Source organism: Ambystoma mexicanum, chromosome 6p, assembly GCF_040938575.1.
Source record: "Ambystoma mexicanum isolate Mex_15411 chromosome 6p, UKY_AmexF1_1, whole genome shotgun sequence".
NCBI classification, from domain to species: domain Eukaryota; kingdom Metazoa; phylum Chordata; class Amphibia; order Caudata; family Ambystomatidae; genus Ambystoma; species Ambystoma mexicanum.
The window spans coordinates 522420148-522442938 of record NC_090935.1 but is presented as its reverse complement, the minus strand read 5'-3'; the positions used below and the strand labels follow the sequence as shown (position 1 = coordinate 522442938).

Here is a 22791-nt window from a genome sequence, read left to right as displayed (position 1 = left end):
CCCTGCAGATGTCCAGCAGGGGCACACCAGACAGGAACGCCGTGGTAGCAGCGATCGCTCTGGTCGAATGGGCTCTCGGACGGCCGGGCAGCGGTCGGTTTGCCAACCGGTGACAGTGCATGATGCAGCCGGAGAGCCATCTGGAAATGGAAGTCTTCGAGAGAGCCTTCCCTTGATTCACAGTCCCAAAGTTCACAAACAGCTGTGACGTCTTCTGAAAGCTCTTAGTGCGGTCCACGTAGAACTTCAGCGCTGTAGCTACATCCAACGGGTGCAAAGTCCTCTCGGCCAGCGACGAAGGCGACGGGAAGAAAACTGGCAACACCAAGGGCTCGTTGAGGTGGAAGTCCGACGGTATCTTGGGCATAAAGGAGGGGTGTGTCCTCAGCACCACCCTCGTGTCATGAAAAGTCAAGTATGGAGGCTTGCAAGATAGCGGTCTTCCATGACAGGAACTTCAAAGGCGCCGAATGCATCGGCTCGAATGGAGCACCACATTAATCTCCCACGCCGGGGCAGGAGCCTTCACCGGCGGGAATGATCGGAATAGTCCCTTCATGAATTCTTTCACCAGGCGATGAGACCACAAGGACGCCCGTCCCGTAGTCCTGGTATATCGGGAGATTGCAGCCAGATGTATTTTGATGGAGGCGTGAGCCAGTCCAGCTTTGGCCAGCGACAGTAGGTACGGCAGTACTTGAGGGGGCGTAATCCGCAGAGGGTTAATCTTCTGTGCACGGCACCAGACAGAGAACCTCTTCCATTTATGTCCGTAGCACTTGAGAGTTGAGGACGCCCTGGCCTTTGCAAGGACCTCTCTGCAGTCGGCCGGGATGTCGTACCCTCCAAACTCTAGTGCTGCAGGAGCCAGGCCTGCAAGTTCAGCGACTCCGGGTTGTGGTGAAGAATGGCGCCTCCTTCTCTGGAGAGAAGGTCTGCGTCCATCGGCAGCTTGACTGGTGGGGACGTTGACAAGTCCAGAAGGTCCGGGACCAGATCTGTCTCGGCCACGCCGGTGCGACGAGGATCATCCTGCACCGGGACCTCTTGAGCTGGTTGATGAGCCGGAGCAACAACAGCAGCGGAGGGAACGCATAAAGAAATGAGCCGTCCCAGGGGAACGAGAAAGCATCGCCCATGCTCCTCGGCTGGGGGAACCTGCTGGCGGCACTTGGAATTCGTCGCCGTCGCTAAGAGATCGATTTGGGGTTCGCCCCATCGTCGGAAGAGTCGATCCACTTGATCCTGGCGTAGTTCCCACTCGTGGCACGAGCGCAGCTCCCTGCTGAGTGAGTCGATCATGTTTTTTATTCCTGCCAGATGAAGAGGCACCAGAAACATCCCCTGGGCGACGGCCCAATGCCACAGATCCTGGGCTTCCTTGTATAGGGCAGGGGACCTGGTTCCGCCCTGCTTCCGGATGTAGAACATAGTGGTGGTGTTGTCGGTGAAGATCCTCACCACCTTGCCCTTGAGGGACGGAAGAAAGGACCCGAGAGCCCAGAACACTGCGCGGAGCTCCAAGATGTTGATGTGGAGAGACTTCTCCTCCAGGAGCCAAAGGCCTCTCGCGTGAAGATCTCCGGAGTGTGCTCCCCAACCTTCCAGGGAGGCGTCCGTCGTCACCGTCACCTGGTGAGCTGGGGTCTGAAAGTCCGTGCCCGCCAACAGATGGGAGCGGGTACCCCACCAACGGATCGCCTGACGGAACGTCTCGTTGAGGGATCCTGTCCTCGAAGCTGCCCGTCGACTGGACCCAGCGGGCGTCGAGGAACTCGTAAGGGGCGCATCCGAAGCCTGAAAAGGCGCACCAGATAAATGCAGGAGAACATGATCCCGAGGAGGGATTTGATAGATCTTACCCTGGCCATGTCTGTGGCCAGCAGACGCTGCACCTTGCCCAGAATGGTCCTGGTCCTTTCCTCCGACGGCGAGGCCAGCCGCGCCACAGTGTCAAGCTTGGCTCCCAGAAACAGGGCGACTTGCGACGGAACCAGGTGGGATTTTGGAAAGTTGATGGAGAATCCCAGGTCCGTGAGCAGCTGGACGGTCTTCGCAGTGTGCTCCACGGCGAGCTCCCTTGTCCTTGCCCGGATGAGCCAGTCGTCCAGGTAGGGGTAGACGTGGATCCCCTGTAGGCGCAGCCGCGCCGCCACCGGTGCGAGGCACTTGGTGAACACCCAGGGTGCCGACATTCAATCGGAACGGGAGGGCTTTGTACTGGTAGTGCCGCCCTTGGACCACGAACCTGAGGAACTTTCGTTGTCTTTTTAGAATGGGGATGTGGAACTACGCATCATCCAAGTCAAACGACGACAGGAAATCGCCCTCCTCCAGCTGTCAAAGCACGTGCTGGAGGGTGACCATACGGAACTTCTGTGCCTTGATGTACTTGTTTAGTCGTCGTAGTTCCAGGATGGGGCGCCATCCTCCCGTCTTCTTTTTTACGAGGAAGTACCTTGAGTAAACTCCGGAGCCCCGAAGCCTCTTTGGGACGAGCTCGATGGCACCCTTCTTGAGCATCGCTCTTACTTCCAACAGTAGTTGAGGGATGTGATTTTCCTTCCTGGCCACGGGTGGAACGCGAGGGCACTTCTTCTGAAACTCGAGGGCGTGCCCTTGGGCCAGGGTGTCCAGCACCCAACGGTCGGTGGAGATGGACTCCCATACGCTGACGAACCTCGCCAGCCGGCCTCCCACCGGGGTGCTTCGGCGGGGGCCCGACCCCACGGTCGGTTCAATCTTGTTTGGAGACCGCCTTGCCTCCTTGACCTCCCTGTCAACGACGACGGCACCACCTGACTTTCCGCGTCCCCTGTAGGCTTCCTGGGACGAAGATCTTGCCGCTTGGCGGTACGTGGAGGAGCCACTGCCGGATCCCTTGCAGGCACCTTGTCTGCCTCCGGAGCTCCGAAAGGACGGCCGTCGTGGTTGGAGCACTCCCAGTGCCCGGGCAGTCTCTGTGTCTGTCTTGATGGCCTGAAGGGACTCATCAACCGCCTTCCCAAACAGGTTGTTCCCGTCGAAGGGCATGTCCAAAACCTTGGTTTGTATGTCCTGGTGGAAATCCGTGGCCTTGAGCCATCCTCGTCGTCTCAAGCAAACGCCGTTGCCCAACTGACGGAAACCGGTGTCGGCGATGTCCGTTGCCACCGTGATGGCGTGGTCCGAAGCAATCTCACCCTCCTGTAGGATTTCAAGGGCCTCAGCCCTTTTGGCGTCCGGAAGGAAGTCCAACACAGCGGCGATTTTGAACCACAACTCCCTGTCGTAGTGGGCTACGATAGCCAGGGCGTTGGCCGCCTTGATAGTAGTCGCTGCGGATGAGATGATCCGCCGTCCCATCGTGTCCAACTTCCTGCCCTCGCCGTCCGGCGGGGAAGTGGATGTCGAGGCCGATAACCCCCCCCCCAGCTTTCTTCTTTGCCGCCGCCGAGACGACCGAATCCGGGGTAGGTTGCGCCCAAAGGCACAAGGGGGCAGCGTCGGGGACCCGGTACTTCTTCTCGTACCGATCCCTCTTTGCCGGCGCCGTGGCAGGGTTCTTGAGGAGGGCGAGCCCCTCATCCCAGATGTCATCAAGAAGCGGTACGGCGAGGACCGTCTTCCTTTTAGCCTCGCGCCATTGGTAAAGGAACCCTTCCTTCTTCTTCTCTTCTGGGCAGAGCTGGAAGAGCTCGGATGCCCTGGAAATCATGGCATGAAAGGATCCAATCTCGTCGGGCGGGGACGCCCGAGCAGGGGGCGACGGGGGACACGTCCCGTCGTCGCCTCCGTCGTCATCTGTACCTGTCGTAGCCATGCCCGTGTCTGTATCATCCCCGTGGGTAGTAAACCGGGGGGGGAAGGCAGAGCAGGCCGCAGAGGTGGCGTAGGATGCGTCCTCCTCCTCTTATGCAGTGGACTTTCCGAAGGTCCTGGCTCTGGTTCCCCCGTCGGGTCTGGCTCAGGTACCTCCGTCGGGGGGGAGGGGCAACCTTGTCCTTATCTCCGAACATAAGGACTGAATCGCTGAGAAAATGGCCGCCAAAGTGTCCTGTGGCACCGGAAACGACGGGCGCGAGGGCTCTTGAGGAGCTTTGTCGGCGACCCAGTCGCTCTCGTCGTCGCCCTCATCGGGATCCCTCCCGATTGGCTGGGCCTCTTCCACGACTTCGATGAGCTCTTCTTCAGAGGTCGTGTCCGTATCCACGATGGCCACCAGCCCCTCGCCCACCTTTTCCAACGAGGACTTCGTGGGGGTCTTCTCAATGGGCCTGAAAGACGACTCCCTCCGCGGTGGCAGGGAGACTATGGGTCCTGAGGGCGCCTACACTGGTGTAGCCTCCACAGGCTGAGCCAGGGCCACGGCGACATTCTCAATCGAGGTCTTAGCAGGGTGAATTAAGGCCATTGTCACCTTCTAGACGCCTGGGGCCTTCACCTTGGAAGGGGGGGGGGGTTCGAGCCTCGCTCCCCCTCTGCCGGAATCTTCGAGATCGACCGGGGCCTCTCCAGAAGCTTCGCCGGGTTCTCGGACTTCCTCTTACCCGAGCCAGAGCGTTGGCTCGTGGTTGATGGCGCCGGGGAGGATGCACCCTGCCTGGCAGCCAAGGAGCCCGACCGTTCGGCGCTCCCAGTGCCCGCTGACTCGCGGTGCTTAGCCTTTTGTTGGGCCCCCGTCGCCGGGGCGCCCTCACAGGACTTAGAAGACCACTCGGACTTCTTTTTCTTCTTCTCGCCCGACGGGCTCTTCCCTTCCAGCCAGTTGGCGAGACGGAGGTGGCGATCCTTCATGGCCCGCTCCGACATGTTCCCACAAAACGCGCAGTCCTTCTCCGTGTGCATCTTGTCCTCATGGAGACAGTAGCGGCATAACGAATGCTCGTCCTCCTTGAAAACATTCTGAAGCTGGCATCCAGGGCAGGTCCTGAACAGCTTCCCGGGCGTTGAGCTTCCTTTCTCCTGGGCCATGTCCGGGGTAGGCCTCGGAACTTCTGGAATCCTCCAAAAGCGTAACTCGACGAAATCTTCACCCTTGAGGGGCGTAGAAAACTCTGAAACGGATCCCCGTTGATCGGATGTAGAAACGGTGGAGCTTGAGGCTCTATTTAACTGAAAAATCTCCTGAAAAAAGCGTGAAAACGCAGCAAAAGCTCGAGAGCTACAGCACGAGGACTCCCAACACTTAAACATGCGGTAAAAATCTGAGGATGGCTGCCAGAGGCGGGGTTTAGGGAGAGGGCAGTCATTGGCTGGGGGCAGTATGACCCAGAGACCAGTGATTGGTTACTACTAAGAAAGACAGATCAGAAACGAAACCGATACTGATTTTTTTCTATACCGAGGATTCCCGGCCTGACGACGGGGAATATTCATGAGCATGTGAATCCATGTCAGACCCCATGCTGGAGAAACAAATTTCCCTGACCATGCCATACAGAGACTGTTCCCCTTGGACCGGTTCTGGGGGTACCTGGAGGTGTAATTTTGACATTGAGCATTCTTCAGAGTTGCGAACAAGTTGATCTCTTGGAGGCCCCACAGCGCGGAAATGTTGGAGACAATGTCTTTGTGTAGTCACCATTCGTACTCTACGGGCAGTGGGCAGTCTCTGCTGAGCACATTCCCCTGGAACCTGTTGGGACAACAGGAACATCCTGTGTTTGAGAGCCCATTTCCAAATGTTCTGGGACAGCTTCGATAGCCCTAGAGAGTGTGTGCCCCCTTGTTTGCTCAGGTAGTACAAGGCCGTGGTACTGTCTTCAGGATAAGGACTGTCTTCCCCTGTAACTGTGTCTGAAAGGCTTTCAATGCTTTGAATACAGCCAATAGCTCTAACAGATTTATGTGGTTGGATGCTACTCCTGGAGACCACACGCCATACGCCATCTGCTGAAGCAAGTGCGCCCCGAACCCCAGGAGAGATGCGTCTGGTGAGAGTGGCTTCTACTGCGGGAGTGGTGAAGGCTTTCCCCTTGAAGAGGTTTTCCCTCGACCACTACTGCAGGGAGAGAACAAGGGCTGGCGAGACAACTACCAGATCTTCCCATTGTCTGCTGGCCTGACACCACAGGGCAAGACTCTTGCATAGGACGCATGCGCAGACACGCGTGCGGAACTAAGTAAATGCAGGACGCCATCATTCCTAGTAGTTGTATGGCCTACCTACCACCTACAATTCAGAAAACTACTAAAAACCTGGCTCTTCAACATTACAGATTCAAACTGAAAAAGCAAAACAACCCAACAGGAAACAAAGAAAAGGATGACAACATTTAGGATGACACTGACAACATCCAGAACCGACTAAAGAAACTCTTACCACAACAAGAGACAATGCTAAGTTGAATGGGACACAAACAACACCCATGAGGAAAGTAATCAGCATCCCTAGCCAACTCCAGCCAACAACCTCAACCACTCCATAATGGCCACCAGGTTTCATACTTGTATAGAGTTGTGTGAATGTTAGCACTTGCCACACTAGAAGTTGTGGACATTGGCATGGGCACTGGCCGGCTGGAGTTGTGAATGAAGGCAGGTGCCGCCCCTGGACATAATTGCAAATATTGGCATGTGCCACGTTTCAAAGGGGCTGGGAGCAGTAGCCTGCATGAGCAACGGAATAAGATGATGAATGCCGACCAGCCGCCATATATGGATGAGTAGCCTTGGCTAACCGATGCCGCGCACCGACTGAATTGAGAATGCTCTAGCCCAGATTGCAAGGGACGCACAAACGCCTGCCTGCCCCGCACACAGACAGGCGTCATGAAGGTGGCCGGGGCAGAACTCGGGCAAGGTTATGAATGTGAGTGGATGCCATGTGTGAAAGGCACTCTGAATGTCGGACGGCCCCAGATCTGGACGGAGACGCAGAGATGCTTGCAAACCCCTCCTGGAGTAAACACGGAAGTCTATCGCCTCGCTTCCAGACAGCAATGCCAATGAACCAATCCACTAACAATTTCACCCCTCTGCATACACCTCTCAAACCCTAACCAAACACAACCACAAGCCTACAACAACAATCCGCACAAACTTCACTACACTGCAACAACAAAACAAACCACACAGACGCACAACAGCACACAACTACTGACTGTAAAACACCCGAAGCCCAGCCAACAGACTTACTGAGGCTGCCAACAGCACATCACTGCTCTCTTGCACTTTTCCAGCTTATTCCCACTAAGTCACCCCCCCTTCCCTTTTTCACAGCCGCCAGAGCGCCAGGGGACCACTCAGGTGGCGATACTGCGCGGTACAAATATCCTTTAACATTAACATTGCGTACTGTCATTTCTCGACTGGCTACATACGGAGGGATCTGAAACATGTTCTGAACCCTCTCATTGGAGGGAAAGAAGAGGCCGTCTTCTGTCCGAATTAGGAAACTGTTTGACTTGACTGGGATATAGGCTGGATTTCTTCTCGTTGATGGAGAATACTAGGCTGATTAAGAGGTCTATTGTCTTTTGAGTGTTCAATAGGCATGTTCCGTAGGAGTCCCCTGTTAGGAGCCAGTCGTCGAGGTAAGGGTAAACCAGGACGGATTCTCTGCGCAGGTGCGCCGCTGCCACTGCCATAACCTTCGTAAACACCCTTGGCACAGAGGCAATGCCGAGGACGGCGTGGGGAACTGGGGGGGATTGGGGGGGGGGGGGGGGGGAGTACTTTAAACTGATCGTGCTTGTCCTCTATCATGAACCCTTGGTATTTTCTGTGCGCCAGCAACATTGAAATATGAAAGTATGCATATTTCATATCCAATGTTGCCATGTAATCCCCCTGTTTCAGCAGTGGGATTACTTACTGTAATGTGACCATACAAAACTTTTGAGGTTTGGCAAATTTGTTCGCTGGGCGCGAGTTTAGCACAGGATGCATGGTGTGATCCTTTTTTGGTACAAGGAAGTACACTGCATAAATACCCTTGTTTACCTGTAGAATAGGGACGACTTCTATGGTGCCCTTTTCTTGAAGGATCTTAACATCTTGCAGTAGGATGCGTAGGTGTTCCGGCGTCAGACATCTTGATTTTGGTGGACTGAATTGAAGTGGTCGTCAAAATTCTATGCAGAACCCGTGGGCGACGGTCTTGAGTACCCACTGGTTTATTAATGATGTCAGACGTCCCCCGACCAGGTTGGCATGGGAGGGTACCTGGATCTGAGGGTAATTTCTGACCTGAGGCCAGGGAGCCTCTGGGGGTGGAACCCCGGCCTCTACCCCTTCCACGCCTCTGTCCTCTAGGTGGATACGTGGTGGGGGTGTTCGATCCTTGTCCTGAATTCCAGTTGTTTCCTGAACCATACTGGTATTGGGGGAGTGAGATTGCCCACGAAAGGACCAACGCGAGACGCCTCCTCTCCGTTAAGGCTTCTGAGTAATCTGTTACAGGGACAAGAGTCTCATGTTCTTTCTTGGCTGTCTCAAGTGCTTAGTCCACTGTCTTGCTGAACAGGTTGGTTTCCTCAACGGGCTTGCTTATTAAGGCTGCCTGGGTTTCCGGCTTAAACCCAAAGTTTCTCAGCCAGGCGTGGCGCTTGAGCAAAGTACCCTGTGCCAAGGTTCTTCTTACCGCTGTTTCAGCAGCATCTAAAGTGTTGTTAAGCACATTCTGATTCACTTGCTTGTCTTCCAATACATTTGCAAGCAACTTGGCCCGCATAGGTTCAGGTACCTCTTGAAGGCCTTCTTGCAGCAGGTTCCACTGGACGTCTGCATAGCTAGCCAATAGAGTGGTCTTACTGGCTAGTCGGGTGGAAAATGCAGCAGCAGGCAGGACTCTCTTCCCAGTGCATACAACCTCCTGGATTCTTCATCAGGCGGTGCTTCACCTGTAGACAGGAGTACACCTGCTCTTTTCCTAGTGGTGGTAACTACTAGTGAATCCAGAGTGGCATGGCCCTTGATGTAAACAGGGTCGGTAGGAGAAGGGCGAAACAACTTCTCTACCCTGGGGTTAACTGCTCTGGTCTGAGCTGGTGTGAACAATGAAGGCGCCAGTTTTCTCTTGAGAGAATTCAGCAAAGGAATGACCTGGCTGGCAGGAGGCTTTTCCTTCAGTATGTCCTCTACAAAATCGGAATCCCGCGAAGCCTCCTCTGTGGTGATATGAAAATACTCAGCCGTCCTTTTCAAGATGGCGTTAAACTCCATTTGATCATCCACAGATGAGGCTTGGCAGACTGGAGTTGGGGGGGTGGGGGGGGGGGTAGGGGACGAAGAGATCCATACCCAGGGCGTCAGGTTCTGAGGTAGGAGGAGGGGACGCCCAAGGTTGACAATCAACCTGATGGCTGTCTTCCCAATTCTCTATGGGATCCGCAGGATCATCAATATTGTCATTGTCCCCGAAGGGGGGCATCATCATCTTGGACATGTGTGTCCACAGGGACCTCGTCATCAGTGAGGTCATAAGTATATTCCTCATAATGATCGTCAAAGGACCTCTGAAACTTGGCCATAGGTGTAAAAGGAAGGTCCTCACAAGGCCTTTTGGGAGCAAACCTCTCATAAAGACACATTTTTCTAGTCTGTCCATACACCCCTCAAACTTCTCCCTGGTCCATGAAGATGAACCAGAGGAGTCCAGTGGAGGAAAGGGGTCATTTCGACCCTTTTCTTCTGTAGAGGGTCGAGATGTGTCTCCTAAAGCACTGGACAAAGTGTTACGCTCACCTGGCTCCCACAGAGGCGTCGATCTGGACTGGACTGCTGCGGTCTCCACCAATGTGACGCGTAGGGCCGAGATGACGGACTGGACTGGCCCACCTAGCTTCCTTCGCTTGGCCCGTAGGAATATTCTTCTGCAAGTGGAGAAAGGGAATTAACCACCCGTGGAGTTGAGCGTAAATCCCCCCCCACCACGCTGTTCTCCCCACTGATCACCTTGGATGTTCCCTCTTATAGTCTCACCTGATGATTTGAAAAGATGAGCTCTCATCCTGCATTGAGGGCAGGGGCGCATAGATAACCAGTTGCTTCACTGGCTCGAAGGAATTGGCGAGTTCCAGGACAATATTGACTCCGATATTCCCGGCAAGACGCCGTAAGTATGTAGTTCGTAAGAGTTCAAATGCCTGACTTTCACTCTTGTCCGATTCCTTGCAGGTTGCAGCTTGACCCTACTTAAGAGTTCCCCGTGGCAACCGGTAATGTTCTGTTAAGGATTTATATTATCCAACACAGTTCGATAAAATAATGTCCATATGTAACCTGTTGCTTTCTCCCTTATTCAGGCGCTGAGAGAAAGTATGAAGGCTCGGGGAATAATGCCTCTGGCGGTAAAATTAGGTAAGTCTTTTGTGGTGAGGAGGGTTCCCCTTGTTAGTCCCTTGTTTCACCTTGCTGTCCTTTTGTTTCCCCGTAGGGGCTGGGGTTCGGCTAGGATGCAGTGGAAGCTGCGCCGACCTGTGAAGAAGAATAGTACCCCCAGTGGTAAAATCAGGTAAGTCTATGGGGGGTATTCCTCTGTGTATTCCCTTGGCTCACCTTGCTGTTCTTGTCTTCTCCTTAGGTGCCGGAGTGCAGCGGTAACATGCAGGAGGATGCGGTGAAATGTGAAGATGCTGCGAAGGCCGGTGAGTTCAGCACGGCGCTGCAGCTGTCATGATCCCTGCTTCCAAGGGGTCAGGACTTGCCCCACGACCTTGGAAGCAGGCCCATAACTCTGATCCCAGGAACCAGCCAGTCCTGATTGGGACCTTTTGGACCTTGTCCTGGCGTCAGTGGCGCCAGGCTCATGATGGTGACCGGTCCCGGCACTGGAAGCGCCGGGCTCATATCTCATATTAGGTAAGAGTGCTTGGTGGACCTACCTGTAGCAGACCATGCTGCTTACTTACCAGCTAACTGGTCTCCTGATCCTTCTCTGCCTGGGACTACTTTTCTGTCTGGGTGGAGCAGGAGCCACTCCCTGGAAGCAGAACACAGGAACTCTTCTAGAAATCCGGAACTCTTTTCTTACCTGGGTGGGGCCGTGGAAGAAGACGCCTAAGCACTACAGAAGGCTATTTAAATCACACCCGATTGGTTTCACGTGCTTCGCGTTATTCTGCATCTGCAGCAGGACGCTCACCGTGTCAGCTCCAGGAAACCTCCAGCTCCAGATCCTGTGAATACGAAATAACCTGCTGGGATCCAACCTTCAGTCTTCTTCAGTCTTCTGCAGCTCCTGCAAGACAAGGGCACAGGTTAGGCTAAAGCAAAGGCAGCGAATCTACTTACCTAATCCAACGGCAGCATCCGAAGCGCCTTTTTCTGCCTTTCTCTTCCGGCATCCGACATCTGCAAAGAGAAAGAACATCGGTCAGTAATATTTAACTACAGAGCCTGCTTACCTGTGTTACGCCCATACCAACTCAGCTCGCGCTGCATTCCGGCACCTGCAAGGCAAGATACTTCGGTTAGTAACGCTTAGTTACAAGACTGCTCACCTGTGTTACGTTTGCTTCCAATCTGTTTGCGCGGCTCCTCTGCACCTGCAAAGACAAAAGAGACATTACGGTGCATTCTACAGCGCTAGAACAGTCTTTCTACTTACGTGCCATTAGAAGGATAATCTTCATCGCCACAGCATCTGAAAAGGGAAAAGACATAGACTTTAAAGACTTAAGACTTTTGAAAGAGAAGAGAACAATCTAAAAGGAACTTTATTACTTACAAGGCACGCTCGTGCATTAACGGCGTCTTCGCTCTCAGCAAATCCTCTGCTATCAAGAGGCAGAGCTCGCATCCAGTGAAGCAACTGGACCCAGCGCCCCTGCACAAGACGCAGGATGGAGAGCCCGGCAATTACCTATATAAGGTAAGCGCAATATCAACCCAGTTCCACAGGGAAAGAAAGGGCGAGAGGGGCAAGGAACTTTCCAAACCTTCCAAACACTAATACCTTGGTTTACCCTTGCAGACATCTCACTCTCCAGCTTAAACTGTCGGTGGGAAGGGGGCCCAGTCCGGGAGCAAAACGAACCCTGCGCCTAACACTGAAGATAGTATCCTCGCCAGATCAAGACCTGCGCCTCCGGGGGAACCAGGTGAGCGTTACAGCAGCAGGCGAGGCGACGCGCATAAAATAACTTCTTTCTTCCAGCTCGAAGGTGCGATGGATCGGGAATTCAGGTAAGGATCAAAGGTATTGCTCTTGTTCCAACCTTTTCTCCTTCTTTCTGCCTTTTTCTAAGAGCTCCAAACTCGAGGCGGGCGTGGCAGAAGACTGGATGCAGACTTGCAGGCACGGTGAGCGTTACGCTGCTGGATGCAGAATAACGCGAAGCGTGTGCTGCTCTTCGGGCGTGGTTTAAATAGTCTCCAAAGTAGTCCCAGGTAAGTATTCCTCCCCAGCCCCACCCGAGTAAAAAAATAGTCCCCAGATAAAATGGTCCCTTCCAAGCCTCGTTTGGCTTGGAGCTCTTGCAGCATGGCCTGCATCAGGTAAGTTTGCAGCATGGTCTGCATCAGATAAGTTTTAATCTATGAGCCTGGCGCCTATGGCCTATGGCGCCAGGACTGACTCTCCATATGAGCCTGGCGCCATAGGCGCCAGGACTGCACCCAAATAGCCCCTAGCGGGGGTTGTTGGGTTTGCTTGGGGTAACTTGATGCCTGCTTCCAGGGTTGCTGGACTTGGTCTGTGTCCCTGGGGGTAGGCATCATGACACAAAGGCAAAGGGCTCTCAGAGTAGTCCTTACGAGGTTCCGGACGTTGTGACGCGTTTCTCGGTGCATCTCTAGGCGTTACTTCTGTTTCACCGTCTCTTTCGACCGATCCTTATGTTTAACCACCGAGGCAATCCTTGCGATACTATTGCTGATGCTCGGGGTAGTAGGGAGATGTGTCAGTTGAACCGGTGGCTGCGCTGTGGATTTCGGTGTCACCGGGGCCGTATGGGGTGTCAGCGCTTTCTTCTGTAGCATCTCAACAGCCGCGTGTGTTTTGGTGCTAGCGCCCTTTATTTTAGATTGCCCAGACACATGCTGCTGCTGCGGTTGCGGGGAAGGCTGCTGATCATAAAGATCAGCGGATCCCGTCGAAGTATCCAACAAGCTTGTTGGCACTTTAGAACACTTCAACTGTACCGCCGAAGCAGAACCGCGAGTTGTGTGTTTAGTGTGGGAACTTTGTGTATCCCGGTCACCGGTTGTTTTCCCCATAGCATGACTCGCGTCATGCTGGTCGGGGACGGACGCTGCAGAACGAGAACTGTCCGCCGTTTGGTCAGTGACCTCCGAAACAGAGCATTGGTCATCGCTAGTCCCTTCGTCACACTCGGCAGCGGGGGAATTACTTTCACCCTGCGACATACCCTAGGCCACCCAACACTTCAAACAGCTCTCCTTAAGCGTCTTTAAACGCAGGAGTTTACAGGCTGCACAGGCCACCTCGTTGTGGTTGAGGAATAGACAATCATTGCACCAACGGTGATAGTCTTTCCACAGATATATGGCCTTACACCAAGGACAAAATGTTAATGGACTCTTGTCCATAGCGCAGGATTGATCTAGCGACAATAAAACGTCAGGGAACAAAGAGGGGAAAAGGAAAGGCATTCTTGAAAGAATATGACCACCCAAACCCACTCTCCCTACTGAACAGGCCGGCCAGACGGCGGCAGCACTGGCGAGATCAACAGGGGTCAAAATTCCCAGCGGTCTTGGGCAGTGCACAAGATTCGGCCTTTGAAGTGACTTAACGGGAATAAAACGACCAAAGGTTGATAAATATAACAATATCGCAATCTCTTATGAAGAACTCCGCATTAGGGCGTACAGATAACTGGGCGGAAAAAAACAATCTGAGGGACCTCGACGCGTGAGGGATTTTGGGTACACTACACTTCACGTTAGGGATAGTGTTAAAGGCACACCCATGTCGACGTCCCCTTTCGATCCTCGAAAGACAAGATGCAATACTCTGCGGTTACCACTAGATGTCGGACTATATGCACAGAAATGTATCATACTGATTGAGTGATATCTACATGTGTTTGTACCACAATTAAAGCTATACATTAGCATATATAATCATCTGGTCAGAATATACTCTTCCTTTATATACCAATTTTAGCTATGCGCTATGGAGGTGGTCTATAATTTATTGCCACACTAGGAATGTGAACTATACTTTAACTCCCAAATAACTAATTTTAGTCACACTTTAAAATCTTATCATGAGCCCTGGGAGTATGCATGTATGTACCAAGGCATCTTTTATTTTAATTGAGCAACATGCAGAATGCTTCAATTAAGTCCACTTCCCAGGGATGACATTCTGCTAAGCATGAAGGAAAGTGGATGGTACGCAGGAAAAACCTGTAGTGTTGTACAGGTTCTGCTGGACCCACTATTTCACTGAAAGGAGAAAAGTTTTCAGGGAAAAGAAAATAGCCTTCAGCTTCATGATATAGATGTGAAGCATTTTATGCAGGTCAAAGAGCCCCCACACTGAGACTGATTCTTCTGTCGTAATTTGTAACCAAATGTGCCATTTGTTATATTGTAGGCGTCACCTACACATCATCTTGCCAGACTGTCTGGCTGCTTAGAGCAGAATTGGAACCTTCATGTTCACAGCTGGCAAAGGTCTGTGTAGACTGGAGGCAGAGGCAAACAAATGGGGTGGCGGATAGCTAACTTCCTTTGATGGTTTACGAACCAGTAAAGATTAATTTAAAGGAATTTAAAGGATCTGTGTACACCTAAAGGCTGGGTGCACACAATTAACAGGCAGATCTGTCGCACAAAACCGGAGTGTGACCTGTAAGGACAGGTTATAGATCTAAACATATTTAGCAACTATTTACCTAATGTACTGTAATCACCAGATTAAGGACAGTGAATAAATCACAAATATATGAAATATTCAATGATGCTGATCATAGTGTTCCACAAATGTCCCTGGACCCTTTCTGAAGCAGGAGGGCATCCCATTAGTTCAGTCTTTTTTAACTCTGACTAATATGTGGATTTTCACATAGTTTCCCAGCTACGTCAATTATATTCCCTTAAAATATGCCAGAATCTGGTATGGAATGAATACAAGTTTTGTATTACATTGCTTTGGTACCTTTGGTTTCCTATTTTGGCAATCACACTCATTTCACAGAAAATTAAAACCATTTTACAACAAATATGTGCTCTAACAAAGCACATTTAACTTAAAATACAAACCTGGGCTCTTTTTTCTCTGAGTTCCTGTTGTTGCAGCCTCCGCCTCTCCCGCTTCTCCTGGAGTTTTTCAACTTCTTTCACACAATTAGATTTTCTTCTTGCTATAAAGGGAAGAAAAATATTGAGAGGAATATTAAACAATTCCAGTATGCCATTACTAAACAAAAGAATACCAGCAGATCAAGGCTGTTCTAGTTCAAATTCACAAAACTTTAAGTAAGGCTTTAAAATATAACTAAAACACATCCTTCCATGGATCTCACAGAACGGAGTGGTAAGGAATGGCCAAGTGCAGCATTAGCTTAACGAATTCTGGAGAAGCTTAAGAATCAGGACCGCTGAGGTGAAAAATCAAGGTAAAACCCAGAAAGGGCAACTAGAGGGGAGGGTCAGGGTGGGGTGGTGGTGTGGGAGAGACAAACATATCCACTGCCACACGTGACGCAGTTAGATGAATTTCATGGGTAGGAATTGTGACACACTTAGATGGATTTTCGGGGGAGGGGGTGGCGCACTTGGATGGATTCCTAGGGTGGGAGATCTGGTGCACTTGGGTGGAATTCGGGGTTGGGAGATGTGGAACACTTGGATGGATTTCCAAGACTTTCACCAGCAATCCGTAATAATAAACTTACCCCTGTGCATAGACCTCTCAAACTCTTGACTTAACCACACCGCACCACAATCTGCATGTACTTCACAACAACAAAACAAACCACACATAATATCGCACAACGGTACATGGTGGCCAACTTCCGAAAATCACATTTATGCTCAGTGAACAGGGTTTCCGAACTGAAGCTTCCAACAGCACATCACTCCCTTGCTCTTTTCCCGCTCAACCCTGCTAACCACCCACCCTCTCTCCTTGCATTACTGATCCGCCTGAGCGCCTGGGGACCACACAAGTGGCATTGGTGAGCATTATAAAAACCTTTAACATTAAAATTGACCAACTAGTGGATATCCTAGCACTGGTAGCCAACTAGAACGGCTGCTGTTGGTTTACCTTGGGAAGAGCCAGGTGTTCAATGACTTAAAAGAGAAGGTCCAGATGGAGTAAAAGGTGATATGGAAGAGGTAGGCCTGGTGTTGTTGACATCTAGAGCTATTCATTAAATAAGTACTTCAAGTAGACCTAACGGTTACCTAGCACATGTATAATAACAGTAAATGGTCATGAAGACAATTCTCACCCCTATAGTAAATTGAAGGCCCACGAATGACCATGCACAACCCATAGTGACAAGGGAGGAGAAAAGGAACCAAACATTCCAAATCACAGTAATAGTCAAAGAGGGTACCAATTGGGGGCGCTGTAGAGCAGCCTGGAAAATGGCTGCCTAGCTTCAGAGTTCCGTGCAGCATAGACATAAATCTGGCTTCATCGGCAGTCTGACTCATCATTCTCTAATTATACCTACCACTGTGTTCAGCGGACAGTTTGGGGTACGTCTGTCTCCAATCCCGGACGGAATCGGTGCTTTGGTGCCTTAGTACCACTGGCGGATTCTTGGCTGTGTGCAGGGCCTGGCTGCCGGCCTGCCATATCTGCACTATGTGGGGATCTCTGTGTGGCTGCCTTGAGGCCGCGGCTGCCTGGACTTGGCATCTGCGGCAGCCCGACGCTTACTGGGGATACATATACCTGATTCACATCCCTGCTGCCTTACGAGATCAACACTGACCATCGCTGGCTGTTTCCACCCCCCATCCCCCCAGAAGAGTGGCGTGAGGAGACGGGGCCCGCCTGTTCCGCAGCTACTGTGGGGCGACGTGCAGGGAGACTGCGTCCCACGGCCACCCTGAATCCGGTGTCTCAACTGAAGTTCATCTCCTTACGGCGCCCGCTGCACTGCGATACTCCTGACCTGGCTGGTGGGCTGATTGAGATAGCGGACCGCCCCTGCTGCGCTGCCGGTCCCGGGCCTAATCGGATCTCTATCATGCACAGAACATTCCTGGAGCGCGGCCGCTCCTGCTCACCGCGACTGAGCCCCTTCGAACTGACATCGCCGGGGGCTTGTGTGTTCACCCGGGCTCCGGCAGGAACTGGCAGGCTACTGACACAGGTGAGGATCTGGGACCGGGACCGCTTTTGGAGGCTCTGTGAGACTAGCGGTGCCAGACCTGAGCCAGTCCTCACTGCCCCCTCCTCCGATCTCCTTAGTTCCCATCTGGTGCTCCCTACGCTGAGCTGCGCAGTGCCCCTCGACCGCGCTTGGGCCGCTACCCGGTCCTTACCCAGCCTTGTGGGGCCACTGTGTGGCTACCCCTGCTCCCTTGCCACATCTGTAATTGATGGTTGGGCTGGCCGGGGAGTGCGGTCCCCTCTCTGCCTGGGAGTCAACGCCCTCCATATCCTGCTGCCTCCACACACCAGCTGATCTCAATTGCATGAGCCCCTGCAACCTCACTGGATATTTCTCCCCGTGCCTCAACAAAAAAACAGTGTGCGCTTACCTATTGGGCTCCGTCAATGACCACGCGCCGGACGCTGTGAACTATTTGCACAGTTACCCATCTTTGTCACCACTACTCGCTCCACCCATACCATTGTGGCCTGCCTCATCCATACCATTGGCGCCCGCCTCATCTATATTTGCTCCTTTTGGGACTGGTAACTAACCCGACAGCTCTATTAAAGTTCCTGCTCGCGAGGTGTCCTGCAGGCTCCAGCTGCTGCATTATCCTTGCCCAATTGGGCCTCCACCCCGGCACCTCATCGCCCCCTACTGCTCCTTCCGGACACCGCCTGCCCTGCCTGGGACCCGGCACTTGACCCCCTCCCGTGGCCTCTGGGGGCCAATAGAAGTTGCAATCAGTCCTCCACAGTTGTGCCCGGCAGACCTTGGTGCGCGTGCCCCCACTGACCTCATATTACCATATTCTATGCCGATATCAGCACTGGCTTGGCCACACACCTTTGGATCCGCAACTTCCCACAACTCCTACGTTGAGGACAGCATACACTTGTATGGGGCTCCTTCCATTGTCCTGTAAACTATCGGTGACCCAGCTCACTCACACTTCCATGCACTAGGGTGGTGGATTGCAACCCAGCCTGCGCCGTCACGTTGCTGCTCCCATCTCTACGCATTCTTCAGTCCCGGGGGCGTCATACTCGGCGTGCCACCTGTTGCCTGCCACTAACGGTGCTCTGTGCCTCTATCCTGACTCCAGATCTTCCACTGCTGTTACCACTGTGTGCTGCCCGGCTCGCTGAAACAGATCCAGCTCCTGGACGTCAGCCATCTGGGCTCTACCACATTTTCAATCGTATTGAAATGTTTAACAAATCCCGAGGTGCCAATAAAACGGGGGCCATGGATAAGTTTGCCAGGGCGACACTACGATCAGATCAGGGTCCTGCATCACCGAATCAATAAGATCCTGACTCACCCCTGAGTACTCCAGCTCCTGACCTTACGGCGATGATGGAATCGATGGCTAAAAACTTTGCCTCTTTTCATGAAAAGTTGGACGATATAAATGCTTATGTTGCATCACTCAAGTCCCAGCTAGATCACGCTGGAACCAGAACCACTGAAGCGGAATCTAGGATCAGTGCTAATGAAGATGGGCTACACACCCTCCAGGACACGGTTGCCTCTCTTACACGGGACATGACATTTGTCAAGGCCAAGTGTGACGACTTGGGAGTCCAGATCGCGCAGGAACATACGTATAATCGGAGCTCCAGAAAATGCCCTTAAGGGTCCAATGGAGCTAGCTGTTGAGAACCTGCTTAAAGAACTGCTGGACAAACCTGATCTGTCCCCCTGCTTCACTGTGGAGTGGGCTCATCGGCCCCTGTCCCCGCGACCCAAGGCCCGGGACTTCCCCAAGCCAGTCATTGCTAAAATACTTAGCTACAGAGAAAGAGATCTCATCCTCTGCCTGTCATGCGAGAAGGGGGAACTACGCCTTGGCTCCCAAATAATCAGGATTTTTACTGACTTCTCTGTGGGCGTACAGCAGGAGAGGCGTCAGTTTCTTGGTGTGAAAAAGATGCTGCGTGAACGTAACACCTCCTATGCAATACTGTTCCCGGCACGACTGAAGTTCACTTTCAGGGAGAAACTCTACTTTTTCACTGTCCCTAATGAAGCAGTGAAGTTTGAGCCGCAGATACCGTTCAACAACTCGGCTGATGATTTTATGGACAATGATTGACCCATAATCTAACTGCTCTCGGACTCCCTAGGGTTCACGTACCTAGGACAAGGAAATGTCTACAAATATAATGTCCTGGAATGTCCGGGGACTAAGTAATTTCACCAAGTCACGCAAAATCATGGCCTACGCCCAGAGACACGGTATTAAGATACTTATGCTGCAAGAAACGCATTCCATGGGCAGCTTGGCGATGCACATTGCCCCATCTTGGGGGCCTAATTGGTTCTACACGACTTACTCTACACAAGCTAGAGGTGTGCTGACCTTGATCCATAAATCTATTAAGTTACACTTCATAAGGGCTATATCGATCCCGAGGGCAGATCTATTTTCTTGTACTGCACGATAGTGAACAGGGAATATCTTCTCATGAACACTTATGGTCCCAATATAGATATCCCGGATTTCGTTGATGACATCGCCTCAATACTCCTGGGGTATGTGGGTATTCAGATCTGGGGAGGCTACATGAACCTGATACTCGACACCGGTTTGGAAAGGACCAGAACCGCACTCAGACCTCTGTCACAGGCTGCACACAGACTACACATACATAGCGCATCACTTGACATCCGAGATGCTTGGCGGGCCCTCCACCCTCAGCTACGCGAATATACTCATTCAACTGTTCATGTAAGTTCCTCTAGAATTGATCTCTTCCTGGTATCGAACAACCTGATGGGGAGGATTATCGCGGCACAGATACTCGTACATTGTCCGACCATGCCCCAATCACCTAGGAGGTTGAGCTGGGGGCTCCCGTGCTCACTTTCGGTACATGGCACTTAAAGTGCGCTGCCATCCTCGACATAGTTTTCAAGGCTGACATATTAGCGGACATTGAGACCTTCTTTGAATGTAATCCCCTGCAAGACACTACTGCAGGGGTCAGCTGGGATGCTGGTAAGGTATATATCAGAGGGATGTCCATCTCGAGGGAGGCGGGAGTGTTAAATACTATAAGAAATGACCTTAGTCACTCCGAATCCAAACTGCGGTAATTGGAGCAGGATTGTTGGTCAGCGGCTGACCCCGCCACACTCGCTCAAATCAGCGAGGAACTTAAGCTATTCCAAACGCACGTCACTAGGGAGGTTCGATATTTTAGTCACCCGCAGGCTGCACGTAGATATGGGGAGGGTGAACGACCTGGCAGAACACTGGCGAAACTAATGAGGGGAATGGGGGCAGACCCAGATTGTTTCTGTCAAGGATGTGCAGGGTGTTCCACAATGGTCGAACCAGCGAATATTAGAGATCTTCACAGAGTTCTACACCAATCTTTATGCTTTACCCCCTGACCATAGTGAACGCCACATGAGACCTACTTGATCAGATCCCCACGACATGTATATCCTCTTCAACTAGGGACCAATTGGACTCCCCGATCCGGCTGGACAAAATAGTCAGAGCTATTTCCGATCTCCTGAAGGGCAAGCCACCTGGCCCTGACGGACACACTCCCGAGTTTTACCAGGAGCACGTTGCTATTCTTGCTCCCAAACTATTATAGATCTGGGAGGAATCGCTTCGTGTGTCTGCTCTCCCTCCCTACGTGAAGCCGTAATATAGTATTGCTCAAACCCGACAAACCTAGTGCCAAGTGTGGTTCATATAGGCCCCTCTCCCTCATGAACATAGACACCAAGATCTTTGCTAAGGTTATAGCGAATCGCTTCTTTCCAATCATGTCACACCTGGTCCACGAGGACCATGGGGGCTTTGTACCAAAGAGATCCCCTTCTCATAATATCAGGCGTCTCTTAAGTGTTATGGCCAAAATCGACCAGAACGCGAGTGCCTTTGCGGTCACGCTTTATGCTCAAAAAACATTCAATATGGTCTCATGAAAATATATGTGGCTGGTCCTAGAGACGATGGGGATTGGCCCCAACATGATTGGATACATTAAATTGCTGTACACTACTCTGATGGCAAGAGTCTGCGTCAATTCCCTGACATCTACATTATTCACACTCTTCAGAGGTACTTGTCCTTTCTCTCTCCTCGATCCTCTTTGCAGGGAATACGATTGATAGACTTTGCCCATACAACCCCCCCGCCCCCGAGATAATATCCATGTACGCTGATAACGTATTATTATACATTAGAGACCCCGCCACCCACTTAGAACCCGTACTACGAGATATCACCCATGTAGGCACCCTCTCAGGCTTTACAATCAATTACTCCAAATCTGAGATTCTCCCACTTACCAACTCTCTACCCAGCAACCTAACCGAGTATCCACTTAGCTGGTCCTCCAGCAGAATCAAGTACTTGGGGGTCCAGATGTCGGTCCAAACCTACCCTGCTAGCAGATAACTACTTGGCCGTAGCACAACTTGCTGAATCGAAAATGACACGGTGGCGCTCTCTCCCATTATCACTCGCTGGTAAACTCTCCCTCATCAAGATGGTTTTGGTTCCCAAGTTGCTCTACATCTTTAGCAATGTACCCATTTGGCCCGGGAAACAATACTTCACGCAACTACACAAATCATGTGCTAAGTTCCTATGGCATTCAGGTGCAGTACGTAGAAAATGGTCAGATAGGACGCTCCCATATGAGAAAGGGGGATTCACGGCTCCTGACCTACTACTGCACTGGATGGCGCACAGGCCCAGTATGCCACTTATTGGTACCCGAGTTCAGTGGTGTCGCCAGGAATCAAATTTAGGAGGGGCACAGATGGGGCCAAAGACAAAAGTAGGGGGACCTATGAAAGGTAATGTGTGATGTTACAAGCGCTCCTGCAGAGAGGCTTTTGTGGACACCAACTACATACCCCACTGTACCTCCCCTCCCATCAGAATGCAGGCACAAAAAACCATTCAGTGACTATTGCCCATCATTAGCAGTTTCGTGGTTACATTATGATGGGAGGGGCTGCAAGCTGCTAGGTTACTGCTCACTTTGAGACAAAAGGAGCATTGCCGTGTGATCTGCAGACATTTGCCTCAGTGAGTGTCACAAATAACACGAACAGAGAACACAGTCCATGCTCTCCTTATGTAGGTGGGGCACAAGGGGGGGCACTTACCAGTCAGGCCTCCACCTAGCGACACCACTGCGCCTCATACCCAAGCTAAATATAGTCGGGCCTTCTGCTTACAAGTCCAGCCCTCATACTGAAGAATCATGGCCCCGATGGAAACAATGTGGGGAAATCCAGGCTTTTCTCAAAATGTAAATGCAGCAGATACGGAATCGGGAAATATATGGAAAAAAGGCTAGTCTAACCCAGGAGCTCTCGTGGGAATGAAGCGCCGGATAGGTTTGTAGTGCGAGACTGTGCCTTCTTCGAGATGGCCTCACTAGCCTAGCGGGGAAGGCGCAGGCTATGCTCACACAAAGGGCAGGGGTTCGAGCCCATCAGGGGTGGACAGCCACCTTTCACTAAAATATGCAAGAGTCTACAATTTCACTCGAAGGGGTGGACGGCCACCTTT

The 22791-nt window shown here is 51.9% G+C and overlaps 1 protein-coding gene across 4 annotated transcripts in view; it reads right to left on the bottom strand.

The window, feature by feature from the left end:
• Positions 1–22791, bottom strand: part of KIF2A (kinesin family member 2A) — a 1079703-nt gene that overhangs the window by 693874 nt on the left and 363038 nt on the right. For all 4 annotated transcript variants that reach the window (XM_069627337.1, XM_069627336.1, XM_069627334.1 and 1 more), the window contains exon 6: positions 15160–15260. In XM_069627337.1, the coding sequence (XP_069483438.1) occupies positions 15160–15260 (101 nt within the window). The remainder of the gene's footprint in view (positions 1–15159; positions 15261–22791) is intronic.